At 46.9% G+C, this 13845-nt stretch overlaps 1 protein-coding gene and 1 long non-coding RNA gene across 35 annotated transcripts in view; one reads left to right on the top strand and one right to left on the bottom strand.

The window, feature by feature from the left end:
- The window catches only part of Gucy1b2 (guanylate cyclase 1 soluble subunit beta 2), an 82350-nt gene extending 75140 nt beyond the window's left edge, over positions 1 to 7210 (bottom strand). For 9 of the 31 annotated variants that reach the window (XR_015637875.1, XR_015637874.1, XR_015637873.1 and 6 more), the window contains exons 1-2: positions 2278 to 2706; positions 1922 to 1995 (exon numbers count right to left, since the gene is read on the bottom strand). Coding sequence is in view for 8 of the 31 variants with exons in the window: in XM_087584987.1 (XP_087441113.1) it covers positions 1922 to 1995; positions 2278 to 2307 (104 nt within the window). In the remaining 23 variants the exon portion in view is untranslated. Of the gene's footprint in view, positions 1 to 1921; positions 1996 to 2277; positions 2707 to 2863; positions 3349 to 4143; positions 4813 to 7124 lie in introns of those variants that run through there. The other 22 variants (XR_015637884.1, XR_015637878.1, XR_015637887.1 and 19 more) reach the window with 14 other exon arrangements.
- LOC148000993 (uncharacterized) overlaps positions 91 to 13845 on the top strand; it is a 23323-nt gene continuing 9568 nt past the window's right edge. Inside the window, exon 1 of one of the 4 annotated variants that reach the window (XR_015638324.1) lies at positions 91 to 330. This is a non-coding gene — a long non-coding RNA (uncharacterized LOC148000993). Of the gene's footprint in view, positions 331 to 5159; positions 5526 to 13110; positions 13292 to 13513; positions 13685 to 13845 lie in introns of those variants that run through there. The other 3 variants (XR_015638321.1, XR_015638323.1, XR_015638322.1) reach the window with 3 other exon arrangements.

The following is a 13845-nucleotide window of genomic DNA, read 5'->3' on the forward strand; positions in this document are numbered from 1 at the left end:
CTTTGACCCTCCATTGACTGTAGCCCTGGGCCCACCGCTATACAGACTCATAGGCAAGTGCTGTGACTTCTGGGAATATCAATGATCGCTTCTCAGAGAGGTTCGCCAAGCTACTGCAGTGTGCACCTCACAGACTTCAAGAGCCTGCTCTCTCTCTTATCTTCCTCCTGAGGCTGACCATGCTAGGCATAGATAAAGCCAGAGGGAGATAGAGGGGCATAGAGCTTTAAGTGACTCCTGCCTGACCATTGTGTAGCAAGACAAATGATCTCAGTGTCCCCAAGGGATGTGGACCTGTGACGCCGGCTTTCTGCATTCCAGGTCTGTAAGGTAAGGTCTCTGCGGATGGTGACATCATCTGGGGGAGTGATTTATTAGATTCATTAACCCTGCGGCGTTTTTTCCCAGCACCAGACATACTGACGGCGGTCAGCAAATGCGAGTTCACAGAGATGCTCTCTGCTTGCACCCAGAGACATGGCCTAGGCTAGAGAATGTGTTGCCATCACTTCCTCCACATGTATGTGCATACGTGTGGTTTAGGATAAGATCATATGTCACCAGCTTTCTTCCAGTGTCAGAGCATGTGCTCATTCCCGTAGCTTTTGGTTCATGGGGCTGCATAGAGTGCCAGTGCCAACGGGCAAGTTCCCATTTCTCTGCATCTTAACCAGGATTGGCTATTGTCATGTAAAATCTCTGGGGACTGAATCAGCAGAGCTTTGCCTAATTATCTTAATTCAGCTGTTCTTGATTAACTGAGGAAGTCAATCATCTTCCGCAGTTTTTAACTCATTTCTCTCTATAGAACTAGGTGATTTCTGAGAACTTCAGGCCCCAGTCTGTAACACTGGAAGATGTAGAGCCAGGAAGATTACAGAAATCAAACGAAAGATTATTTGGAGATGTAAATGACAGAATTTAAAAAAAAATAAATCTACCAGATGGGGTCAGGAAGGGAAAACTGAAAACGATCTAAAAACATGTAAGGAGGGAGGCGGTGGTTTAGGAGGTGCATGCTGGTCTAGTGCACTCAAGACTGTCAATTCCTAGTGTCTCTCCTTCTCTCTCCCCTCCCCCCCAACACATGATTTGCTTTCTCATCAGTGATTATGAACAACAGAAGATGAGTGTAGTCCAGTGTCAAGAGCCTAGCATGGCCCAAGGCCCTAAGTTTTTAGGAGAGGAAGGGCAAGAGGTAGAGAGACAGAGGCATAAAAAGAGAAACACACACATACACACACACACACACACACACACACACACACACACACACATAAACGAGAGAGAGAGAGAGAGAGAGAGAGAGAGAGAGAGAGCACAAATGGAAGTTTGCTCATAAATTAGAGATAGAGAACATATGTGGGGCGGAGAAGATGACTTAGCCAGTGAAGTGCTTGTCACACAGCTGAGGACCTAAGTTTGAGTACCTAATACCCACATAAAAGCAGGGCATGGTGGTCCATGTCTGTCACCCCAGCCTGGGGTTGGGGGAAGGCAGAAGCAGGCACATCCCTAGAACTTGTTGGCCAGCTAGTCTAGCCAAATCCAGGTTCAGCGAGAGACCCTGTCTCAAACAAGATAGTAGAGGTTGACTGAGGAAGGCCTCTAATGGTGACCCCTGGCCTCCGCATGCACACAAACACACATGCACCCACACACTTTATACATGCACACATACATGCGCATGGACAAACAGAACCCAGTTATGGGTTAAGGAGTCTTCTTTGTCTAGCTACTGCATTTAAGGCATGTACAGTTGATGTCTTAGTCACTAAACCTCACTGAGAGTTCAAGTAGTACAGTCACCCATTCAACTGTCTCAGTCAAGTCAGCAAAACACTAGAGCTATTCAAAACAAAGGCAAGCCAGCAGCACCAGGGGTACTAACATACCCTGACCTGGATTCATTTTTACTTACTTCAGCTTCTCCCATGTCTCCTCACCAAATTTCTCTGTCACAAGAGACTGCAGGCAGGTGTTGATGAATCCATACTAGAACACAAAAGAAGAAAGACTTTGGAGAATGAAGCACACCACGATAGACCTGTCTGAGGTTTTTTCCGGGGTTCTCTATCCTGGTGGAAAGAAAGCTGAGCTGCCTGCAGCTGATGGCACGCACACAGCAACCCTGTGAGCTGGAGTTCCAATCACACCACGTTGAGAAGGTGCTTCCTTCTCCAGGGGATCCCACTTTAAATAGGAGGTTGTTGGTTAGATGAGGGGGTTCGAATCATTGTATCAGACATTGGGAACCCCAGGGCACATGCTTCTTACCAGGTTCCAAAGAGAAGTGAAAAGACACATTGTTTTCTTTATAAAAATGAATCTAGGTCAGGGTATGTGTTCAGGAAGCAAACAGCGGAGGAAAAAGGAACCAACAGTACAGACTGAGGAAGACGAGCAGAGGTATGGCTCAGTGTTTGAGCACTTGCCTGGTCTGTGCAAAAGCCTGGGTTCCCTCACTGGAATGAAGAAAGAGAAGAGGAGATGGAGGAGGGAGAGAAGGAAGAGAAGGAGAGAAAAGGATAACACTGGAAGGGTGAACCTGACTCTACCCCAAGTCTCACTCCCCAAAAGATAACACAGAGAAACAGGGAGAAGTTTCCAATAGGCTCCCTCCTCCTCTGTTGTCTTCTTTGCTCCAGCAGAGCTGGAGGAAGGGCTCCTAAGCACCTCTCTTTAGTGCTCAGTTATGCCCAATGCATTCAGCCACACTACCCTCCTCAACTCCTGGGCCCCTACCCCAGGCATGAATTCAGGCCAAATGACCTGAGTTCTAGAAGTTTTCTACCAAAAGCGAAGGATCTTTTTATTTCTCACTGTCTGGCTGGAAGTTGACTGCATATATCTGGACTCTTACAGAGTGTTTCTGTTCCTTATTTTAGGTTTTTGAGTCAGGGTCTCCTCTAATCCAGGCTGGACTCAAACTTTATGTACTCAGAAATGACCTGCCTTCATTTCTCAGGTTCTGTGATGCACCATCAGAGTCCTCACCATAGGGGGTCTGTGTGTGTGTGTGTGTGTGTGTGTGTGTGTGTGTGGTGTGTATGTGTGCTTCTGTTTGTGCATGGTGTGTGTCTGTGACTCGGTGTCTCTATCTCTATGTCTCTGTCCGTGTCTCTGTCTTTGTCATTGTTTCTGTCTGTGTCTCTGTCTCTCTCTGTGTGTCTCTGTCTCTCTCTGTGTGTCTCTGTGTCTCTGTGTCTCTGTGTCTCTGTGTCTCTGTGTCTCTGTGTCTCTGTCTCTGTGTGTGTGTGTGTGTGTGTGTGTGTGTGTGTGTGTGTGTGTGTGTGTGTGTGTAGAGCAGAGGTCAAAGTTGCATAGTACAGTTCTCAACCACTTCTCCACCTATGTTTTCAGATGTGGTCTCTCACTGATCAGTGGAGCTCACTGATTGGCTAGCTGGTAGCCAGCAAGCTCTAGAGACTGTCCTGTCTCCATCTCCAAGTGCTAGAATTACAGGTCCCCCAACACCGGCCCATATACATCAGGTTTTTACACAGGTGCTGGACATCTGAACTCAGGACCTTACGCTTTGTATAACCAGCAGTTTGTCAACTCAACCAGCTTCCCAGCCCCGTAACAAAGATTTTAAAGAGCAAACACAGAAGGGCACCCTGGCATACCCTACCCTGGAAACAGACCTCTGTCCTGCTGTAGTTCCAATTCCCACAACAGTGTCATGTTTACCCCTTCCCCTCCCCCAGCCTTTCCCTAGATGTGCTCTTACCGTAGCATGACACCAATCACTCATACACATAAAGTACACACTTCACCTTTGTGTACACTCCTCTAACCTTGGCTCATCTCCCTACCTGCCACCATGCAGGCTCCTGTGACAGACAGGGGTCCCTCTTCTTCCTTTGCTAAATCATAAGCTCCATAAGATACAATGCATGAATCATTTCCCCCAAATTCTGGTTGAAGTCCCAAGATAGTACCTGGCACACAGCAGGTATTTAATAAACACACTAAGAAAATGAGCATAACTGAAGCCCCAAGTCTGAACTCCTAGAAATCCTTAAATACCCCCAGGTATTCCAAACCAATCCAGCTTAACAAAGACCATAACTATTAATCTTTACAACTGGATGCAGGATCAGGTAAGAACATTGTGCCACCATCTGCATCCAAACTTACCAGTGTACAGCAAAGGAAACTGAGGCTCAGAGGTGCTCAACAGCTTCTGGATTGGAGCCCCATCATCTTATCTGGGTTTTAAGCGCTTGGTAGTACACCTTGGATTTGGTAAGACAGTAGCGCAGCTTTTTGTCTTTGATGGTCAGCAGTGTCTGGGGTTCACATAGATAGTCTCTGGGTTCCCAACCCCATAGGTCACAGAGAATCCCACACAGCCTCTAAGGCCTGTGGTCATGTTCTCGGCTCTGGCCAGGACTCTGGAGGGAGTGCTGACCTTGTCTGCACAAACCCTCAGAATTCTAGCTCAGCACCACACAGCTTTTGGGAAGGAAAAAAGAGAAAAAGGAGTATGTTCTTCTCCTTGGCTGCAGACAGGAGATGTTGCTGCTGGGAAAAGTATAAAGCAGCCAACAGGCTGATGCACAGTGTGCCCAGGGCTGCTGGGACTGCTGCTCTCCGATCTGCAGGGGACACCCTTGTCATTCTGTTATAGACACTAAAGGTCTACATGGAAATAGACAAGAGTCACTGGCCAGCCTTAGTCTTGTTTTCTGAAGCACTGCTTCCGGAATGGCATTCCAGTCAGATCAACAAGTCAGCAGGGCTTCCTGCTGGCCTGGGCCATCCCAGTCTTTCAGAACATACTCAGGTCCTACCTGAGGCACACCTGAGAAAGGCTTGTGCTTGAAAGAAGTGTGAAGCTGTCTCAAAATGGTGAGGGCTAACTGAATCCTTCTCCCACTGTCTGTGACTGCCATCTGTCGACTGGGGTATACACTCCATCCTGAAATTCAGCTTCAGTGAGGCCAGGAGAATCCTGGAACTTAGAGGGAAAGGCTCTAGAGCCACATGGGTTTCTGCCTGTACTTTAGAACTGAGTGCGTTGGGGTAAATTGTCTAACTTCTATGAACCTAGTCTGCTCCATGAGCTAAGCAAGGGATTAGAGCATCTGGTAGATGGCAGCATGGGGGAGGGGCTGTTGTGTTGTACATAAGTGGTTCTGGAGTCACCCCTTCAAGGCTGATTGCTAAGCCAAAGTTGCCACTGTTTGACATTGGTCCCTCTCGACATCTCACAACGGGGATCAGAATGATTCCTCCTCCTGGAGCTAAAGGACATGATAGGATAGAAGCACATGACAACTGTCAGTGCCAAGAGCCATGTCTCCCAGAGTATGCACCAAAGGGCTGGGGACATGGCAACTCTGGAGAGTACTTGCCAAGCATGCATGAGAGCTGGGGGTTGATCTCAACCCCCACAGAAACTGGGCATGATGGTCTATGCCTGTCATCCCAGCACTCTGGAGACAGAAGGAGGACTAGAAGCTCAAGATCATCCGTGTGCAAGGCAAGCCTGGGCTACATACGATTCTGTCTCATAGGTAAGAAATTTACTTTTTATATTCAAAGTGAGATCTAGTCTAGTATATAATATTTGCCTTTGCAAAACCAGCAGTTTCTTAGTAAGATATCGAAATGATTGATAGAGACAACAAGTCAACAGTTGTGTCTTCCACTCAAGCGTAGATCCAAACCAATGCAAATGTTATCTGAGAGAAGATGTCGTGAAGCGTTGACTGGGGGATGAGACTGTGACTTTCTTGGTAGAGTGCTTGTCTAGCATGCACAAAGCCCCGGGTTCCATTCTTACTACTGCGTAGCCAGGCATGGCAGTGCACGATTATAGTCTTGGCACTTGGAAAGTGGAGGCAGGAGGATCAAAAGTGCGAGGTCAGCTCTGTGATAAGTTAAAGGTCAGCCTGGGCTACAAGAGACCGTGTATTAAAAAAACCAACAAAAATATTGACTGGGCTCCATATTTGGAATAATTAATACAAGGTGTGGCAATTTTATCAAAGGATTTTTCTTTGTTTAAGAATATTTGAGGGCTGGAAAGATGACTCAGCGGTTAAAGGCTAGGCTCACAACCAAAAATGTAAGAATATTTTAAATTTTCTTGTCCCAGAGCTGAGGGGATAAAGTAGGTACAAGTTCCCATCCTTAACCGAACGGTTTCTAATCAACCATCAGGTACAAAGGAAAACCCAGTTTTCTCCGACGGAGTATCGCTGGGCATATTAACCGAGATAGACCGTGCTCAGCAGCAGACGGCCAACGCAAAACGAGCTTTTGTAGATTCTTTTTTTTTTGTTTTGTTTTATTTGTCTTTGTTTGTTTGCTTGCTTTGGTTTTAGTTTGTCCCACATTGCTCTGTTTGGGCAGTTTTAATCTTTCTTGTCTTTTGTTTATGTATTACAGTTTCTGATTTTGTGTATAGGTTTGGGTGTGTGTATGTGTATGTGTGTGTGTGTATGTGTGTTTCTTGTGCTTCCCGTCCCGTCTCCACATCACCTTCCACTATCCACCCCGTCACAGTGCACCATGGGATGGTGGATGTGCTACAGTAGAGCTGCTGGGATCCTCTACGCTAAGCCTACCACGATTTCCTCAGCAATTACTAAATATTTGCTAAAGGTAACTTGAGACAGTGCGAATGCCTCGTTTCTGTTGAAAATCTGCCCCTCCGCCTCGTGACAGAGCTTGCTGGTGGGTGGCAGCTGCTACTGTGACCCAATGGTCATTTTCTGGTGCTTTAGGACTCTTCTGGAAAGAAGAATTGCACCTCAGATTGACATTTTTAATGATAAGGTAGCCAGGATTGGTGGACACGAAGGACTCAGACTGTGAGGCGATCCAGTGACCATACTCAGTGGCAGAGAGGAGAGCCAAGCTGGCGGGCTGACCTTGAAATCGATGGACTTAGGAAGGCAGATAGTGTTTATGATTCGTAAAACTGGCTTGACTTTTAACTCGAAACTGAAATCACTTTTCTTTTGAAATGCCACGCCTGGGCTTTTACAAACTATCTAGAGTTATATTACTTTGGGGTTGTTTTTGTCAAAAACCTGAATAAAGTTGCCTACGCCTGGGGTCAGGGAGGCTCTGTCTCAGCAGAACAGAGGCCACCGGCAGCTGCTTACCATGGTGTCCAGCGATGTGTCTCCAGGCTGGAGCCGCACAGCAAGTTTCTTGCCAAGTCTCTGGATGTGGACTTGTAGCAACCGAGGTGCTCTGCAGTGAAGCTAGGATCTAACCTCGGCCTACCCAGGGAGTAAAAGCTGGGCTGCCCCTGTTGGGAGCAGGCAGGATTGCCACCTGCCACCGCAGGGGCGAGTATCTCCAATGCTAAGCTCTCCCAGGAGTTGAGTGTGAAGCCCAAACTATGCCCCTGAGGTGTCAACACAATAACCAATAACCGTGCCATGCTGTCCCCGCAGAGGCTGTACCCCAGGGAGCAGAGAGCAGCAGAACTCTGGGGCTGGCCATACTACCTTACCACCTGTGTGTGTGGCAAGTTGTGGGTCTTGAAGGAAGTGTGTCCCAGTCCTGCCAGACCCTCAAGTGTCTTCCTTCCTTCCCTCCTTTCTTATTTTCTTTCTCCTTTCCTTTCTTTCTTCCCTCCCTCCCTCACTCCCTCCCTCCATCCCACCTTCCCTTTCCTTTGAGACCGGGTCTTTAAATAGTTGTGTCTGTCCTGGAACTCACTATGTAGGCCAGGCCTTCATAAACCCACAGAGATCCACCTGTCTCTGCCTCCAGAGTGCTAGGATCAAAGGCATGCCTGGTTCTTTCTGAGATTCGGAAATTCCAGCCTTCTGTTTGACAAAGTCACTTTTCATGAAGCATGAGGCTTGAGGACACTAGGGACTGAGCCCAGCAAGGTTGTTTCTGAAAGTCAGGTCATAAGCAGGTTCCCAGAAGCCTGAAGTTGGCTTCAACACACCCCTCAGGAAGGCTGCCTCTTACAGGATACTGTCTATTGGGAGGCTTCTGATTAAACTGCTTTGGATATCATCCAAGAAATGCCTGCCTCAACCAGCTCGACCCTGTAATGTTATCATGTGGAGTCTACCGGGGCCTGAAAACTTTACTCTTCCGCTGAATCACTGCTCTGTTGAAGACCCAGGTAAACTGTTGCCTGATATCTACTTCCTGAGTATTTCTTGGGGTCACAGATGAGAAACCCAGCCACTAACCAGGTCCCATAAGTATCCCCAGAGGCTGTTCCAGCCGACCTGGTAGCTGTGGTGTGAAAGTAAGATGACCAATAAATAAATGTAACAAACTGAAGGAAGAGAGTTCCTAGACATCCTGGGTACACAGGGTGGAGGGCCACAACAGCTACTTAAATGGGGCTCACAGTTAAGACAGCATCTCTCAAACCCGACCATGCAGGAGGCTGAGATGGTTCACTGAAATCAGTGCCTAGACCGACTTCTGTAGGTACCTGGCAGTGTGTCTCAGTAGCTCCAGCTGGGCAAAAGGTGACCCTCACATTCTCCTCTCGGCCCTCGCCCACCCAGCTGCGGCTTGCCTGAGAAAGGTTCCTTGGCACCTCTGTCCTCGACTTTTTCCAGTGCATTGTTCCTGCCCTCACCGGCTCCATTTACTCTATGGAGAGGTCAGACCCTCGGAGACACCAGGACTGAGCAAAGCCCCCTCTTCACTCCAAGAGAGTGATTTTGCATATTTGCAAAAGCTAGAGGTGATTTCTGTGCTGATTCTATGTGGAGAGGACATGTGGTCCTGAGAAAATGTCTCCAGGATGATTTCCGTAATTATGCTTCCCAAATCCTTCCCACCCTATTCAGCTGACAGCTCTTTTGGCCCTGCCAAACGTACTTGCTCCGATTTCCCCTTACAGCCCTCAACCCCCACCCTGCTTTTGCAAACACATACAAACCACTCACGCTCACACTTCATAATAAGCAAATGGTTTAAAAAAAAACCAAAAACGAAACTCCCTCTTTCTTTTTCATGAAGCAGATGGTAGGTCTCTGGAACTTGGTGGAAATTAGGCTTTCTGATTTTCTAATAAATTTTAGCATCTCACACAAGAAACACAAGCCTATTTTCATTCTGATGTTAAGTGCCATATGGTCCATCATCCGTGGATTGTGGCAGCTTCAGAACCAGAGTAAGGTGGGAGGGAGGGGCGTCCCTGTGAGGCCAGCGTGTGTAAGCCAATCGAATTCTGGGGGCGAATGCCATTTGATAATATTGTATATGGCAAAGGACTAATTATCCCTCTTTTATGGTATGTGTTAATTTTCTCTGCCAGTTTCCCTAATTACAACTGCCACCCCAAGGACTACTCTTTGTAAATACTCTGTAAACATTTGAAAAGACACAGACAGCATGTGCACAAGGAAGGCTGTCCCTGGCTTTCGAAGCTGTCTGCAAGATTAGCCGACATTTCGTATGATTTTCAGTTGTACTAGCAGCTGGGGAGGACTTGTTACTGTATGGAAAGATGCCCCTCCTTTCCCATGACATCACGGGCTTCCCTGTATATTCTAAGAGCGCTGTTTTTGAGAGACCAGTCTTTTGGGGTTTTGGGGGGTGATTGGGGGTTTTTGTTGTTTTGTTTTTTTATTGTTGCTTTGCTTGTTTGTTTGTGGTTGCCTTTCTTGCTCTGAAGTGAACAGTCCTATGAATTCTGGCAAATATATATACTAGCGTAACTCATACCCCAATATAGACAGAGTGTCTGCCCCATTCAGCCAGCTCTCTGCCCCCCAACTCCCTCCACCGTTCTCCTCACTGTACCTGTGGATGGTTTTGCTTGCTCTTAAACTCCATGGCAGTGGCCCGAACGGCACACCTTCTGCTGTCTGACATTTTAACCTTTAGTGCATATCCAGCACCCGCAGTTCAGACGTCATCATCCTTTCAATTAGACAAGTGTTCGTCAACACAACTTCATCAAACACTTCTGATACCGTGTAAGCGGACCCAGCAAGACAGTTTTAGCATCCTGGCTCAACGAGAAACAAGCTTTCATTGTTTAGAGGATACCACAGGCTTAAATAAGCTTTTGCTCTTGGTTAAGGAAGCGAACGAGAGGAATCTCGCAGGGGCAAGGATCTGCGTGTGTGGAGAAATCCTACCCTTATCTGGTGTTGCTGACTGTTTTGCATTTGCATCTGTGTGGCATTGTGTGCTACTTGACTGTCTCCCCTGGTGTGGCTAGGGTGTCACTAAAAGGTGGCTTGAGTGGGCATAACTGAGCTAAAGGTAAGGTTAGTGGGGGAAAACCAGACTTTTGAGCCAGTCACCATGGGACTGGCTATGGCCTTTGCCAGGTAGAAAGCTGAGAAGGGAGATTGTTCCTCAGTAGACTGGACAACATAGCAAGACCCTGGCGCAACAAGCAAACAAATAAACAAACAAAAACAGACAAGATAGTCAGGAGAGCAGCGTTGTGATTGGTGCTTGTAATCTCACCACTAGGAGAGCTGAGGCAGGGGAATAGGGAGCTCAAGTCAGTAAGACCATGTCTCAAAAACAAACTAATAATTAATAGTGATGATGATGATGATGATGATGATGGTGATGATGATGATAAAAACAATCTGAAACAAAGGCTCCAGGCTTCTTTCAGTCCTATTTCCATAGGTATTAATTGATCATGCAAGTCAGGAGAGCCAATCCCAGAAGACAGTCTATTTCTCTAAACGTCCACAGCAGGCAGTAGTGCTTTAGACCGCGTCACGTCAGCTGTGGAAGTCATCGTTCTTTTTTATCACAAGCCGCGCAGTGCTGGGCCTAGCGCACTCCTCTTGGTCTAGGATTAAGCACACAAAACTGCTGGGTTTTCGCCAGTGGGTGTGAGCAGTATCCTTAGGTTCTACGTGATTTCCTTTCCTCCTTACTACGACCCTGTAAAGTTGGTCTTCTTATCAGTAACCCCCTCGAAAGATGCAAACCGTGGTGCGGAGAAATAAGAGGCTCCGTCGTCACAGAAGCTTAGTGAATCAGGTGATAGATACCCCTTTTCTAGGAAAGTCAATAATAATTGACTTATTATTGACTCTTCTCCAAGCCAGAGAGAGAGAGAGAGAGAGAGAGAGAGAGAGAGAGAGAGAGAGAGAGAGAGATGGGTAGGAAGATGGCGTTTTGATTTGCATGTGGACCAGGGCTTGGGTTTCAGCTCTTACTCCTTTCATTTCACATCAGCTTCTTTGCTTGGGATCCAGGAAATCAGAGAAAAACGTAGGCTTCTTCCACAGTGAGGACCTCTGCCCATGAGCCCAGTTTGCCTCCCAGCGGCGACTCCAACTCTAGCCGCTGGCTTATCCTCTTCAGCTTGCCTTTTAAATCAGTCCGCGGCGGACCGGGAATTGCTGGACGCGAAGCGCCATCGTGTGGCCAAAGTGGTGCATAGGTACAGATCTCAGAACGGGATGTGGAGTGTGTGCTGAAAAACTTAGCCTTGACCCTTAAATTAGGGTTAGGATCTTCTCCAGGTCATAATCCTGTAACTGCATTGTCACACACGAGAACAGGCAAGGGTGATGTCCATTAATCTAAAAGCACTGTGGCACGCAGGGGCTCACTTAAGACCAAATTCAACCTCCTTCGAATTCAATTAAATCCGATTTACTTGATAAAGAAGAAATCGGGTGACCTGATTGCAAACACGTCACATTGCACATTGCAAACATCTGGTTAACGCAGATGCTTTGAAAGGCTGAAAAGACATTGGCTGCAATATTGACCGCCTACTGTGCCCTGCTGCTGCTGTGAGGACTCTGATTCTATGTCAGGAGCTGGACCCAGGAGCAACCATCCACAGACATGGGGGTGGAGGGAGGGGAGGGGACAGACCTGTGACTTTGGGGAGCCCACTTTCATCACAGCGCTTTCCTGGAAGCGGTTTTCTTAGATCATTCTTCCTCCAGTGATGCTTAGAACATTCTTAGAAATTGTCTTCCGCTACTGTTTTAAGTGTGTGGCAAAATTAGTATCCTAGGTGATAGTTAATACTCCTTCATTATAACCAGCTAATGATGTCTATGGGCCCTGTGCTCTGGCAGGCAGTGATCATCTCATTATCACTTTAGCACTCTAAGTTAGAGCGTGACAGCCGCGCATGTGACATGCACTGTCATTCCAACATCATTACAGCACAGCGGGTCTGAGTCCAGCCTGGGTCTACCTCAGGTCAACGATGATACGGACGATGCCAGGCATGTTGGTGGGCGCACATCGTTAGTCTTGTCGGCTAGGAAGCTGCATATTGACTTCTAGACCTTTCAGCTACATAATGAGGTTGTCTGTAAAAGGTAGAGAGGGGCTAGAGGGACGGCTCTACTCTCTGTCCTAGCATAGGAGCCAGGTTTTAGACCCAGTAGCTACATTAGGTAGGTGACTCACAACTACTTATAATTCCAACTCCAGGGCACCCAGTGTCCTCTGCCTCCCTGGGCACCAGCAAATGCAAGGTGCACATAAGCTCATGCATATATACATATACATACATATGTACATGTACATATATACATATACATATATATGTATATACTTAAATTGAAAATAAAAAGTAACAACAGAGCTAGGCATAATGACTCAAAGTCAATCCAAACAATTAGGAGATCATAATGATGATGATGATGATGGTGGTGGTGGTGGTGGTGGTGAGGAGGAGGAGGAGGAGGATGATGATGGTGATGATGATAAAGTACTATGGTTATGCTAGATTCACATTTGGCATATATCGGGCCTTCTGGGTCCTCAGCACACCCCGAATGCTAACCGCTTACTGCTTGTTCATCTTTTACACATCCATCTTTCTATTCTGCTCCAGAGTTCAGCACGGTCCAATTCTGGCAACTCTGGTTACTCTGCTCAGCATTCGTATCTCATGAATGAATTTAAGCTCTGGGCAGCCTCAAACCTGCCACACATCCTCCAGCACAGAGCATGTGTGATACAGCCTTAGCCTGAATCCCTCTCTCTTCCCCAAACACTTTACAAGGTGATGTCTCTTGCTGTCTACAGACCTTAGCGTGAGCTCTTCTCTTTGTTCGTTTGGACAAACTGTCAATCAAACCATCAACAATTTGTGATTAGTGTGGTTCCAGGCACTGAGGCATGCTCAGACCATGAGCTCTCTCTTTTGAGGTCACGGTGAGTACAACCAAGAGGACACCTGCTGGTGGGACAGAGTGGCACTGGCTAGAGTGACTGCACCCTGCAGAATGAGAGGAAACCTGTGGAGTCTGAAAACTCTTGCCCCAGTCAGCCTCCTGTGACTAACACAAACTTTCCTGTGACAAGCCTTCAGTAACATCTGTGGTACTAGGTATGTATGGTTGAAAAATGAACCTTCCAGAGATGTTCTCCTAACCCAGAACCTAGGAGCATCACCTTACACACACACACACACACACACACACACACACACACACACACCACAAAAGAGTTTCTGGTTATTTGATTAAATGAAGGATTTTTGAATGGATCAAGTTTCCTGAATCATCCCAATGGGAGGGACTGGTATTGCAAGTCCTTATAAAGGGGAGGCAGAGATCAGCTGGAGCTCTGAGAAAGCAAGAGGCTGGGGTCATACAAGGAAAGAGCCACTAGCCAAGGAGTGTGATTGTCCCCAGAGACTAGGGAGGGCTTCAGAAGAAACAAGCTCTACCAACCCTTAACCAACACGGCTGACTTGGGTTTCCCACTCCCAAAGTTTAAGGTAATGAACTTGTGGGGCTTTATGCTTTTATATTTGTGATAATTTATTTTTTAATTATAACTTATTTGTGATAAATTATTAACAACATCAAGAGACAAATCACTATGAAAGGCAACCAGTGATGCAGGAAATACAGCCTTCTGTTAGAGCTGCTCTGGTCC

This window comes from Rattus norvegicus, chromosome 15 (assembly GCF_021556685.1).
Source record: "Rattus norvegicus strain SHRSP/BbbUtx chromosome 15, alternate assembly SHRSP_T2T, whole genome shotgun sequence".
Classification (NCBI taxonomy): Eukaryota; Metazoa; Chordata; class Mammalia; order Rodentia; family Muridae; genus Rattus; species Rattus norvegicus.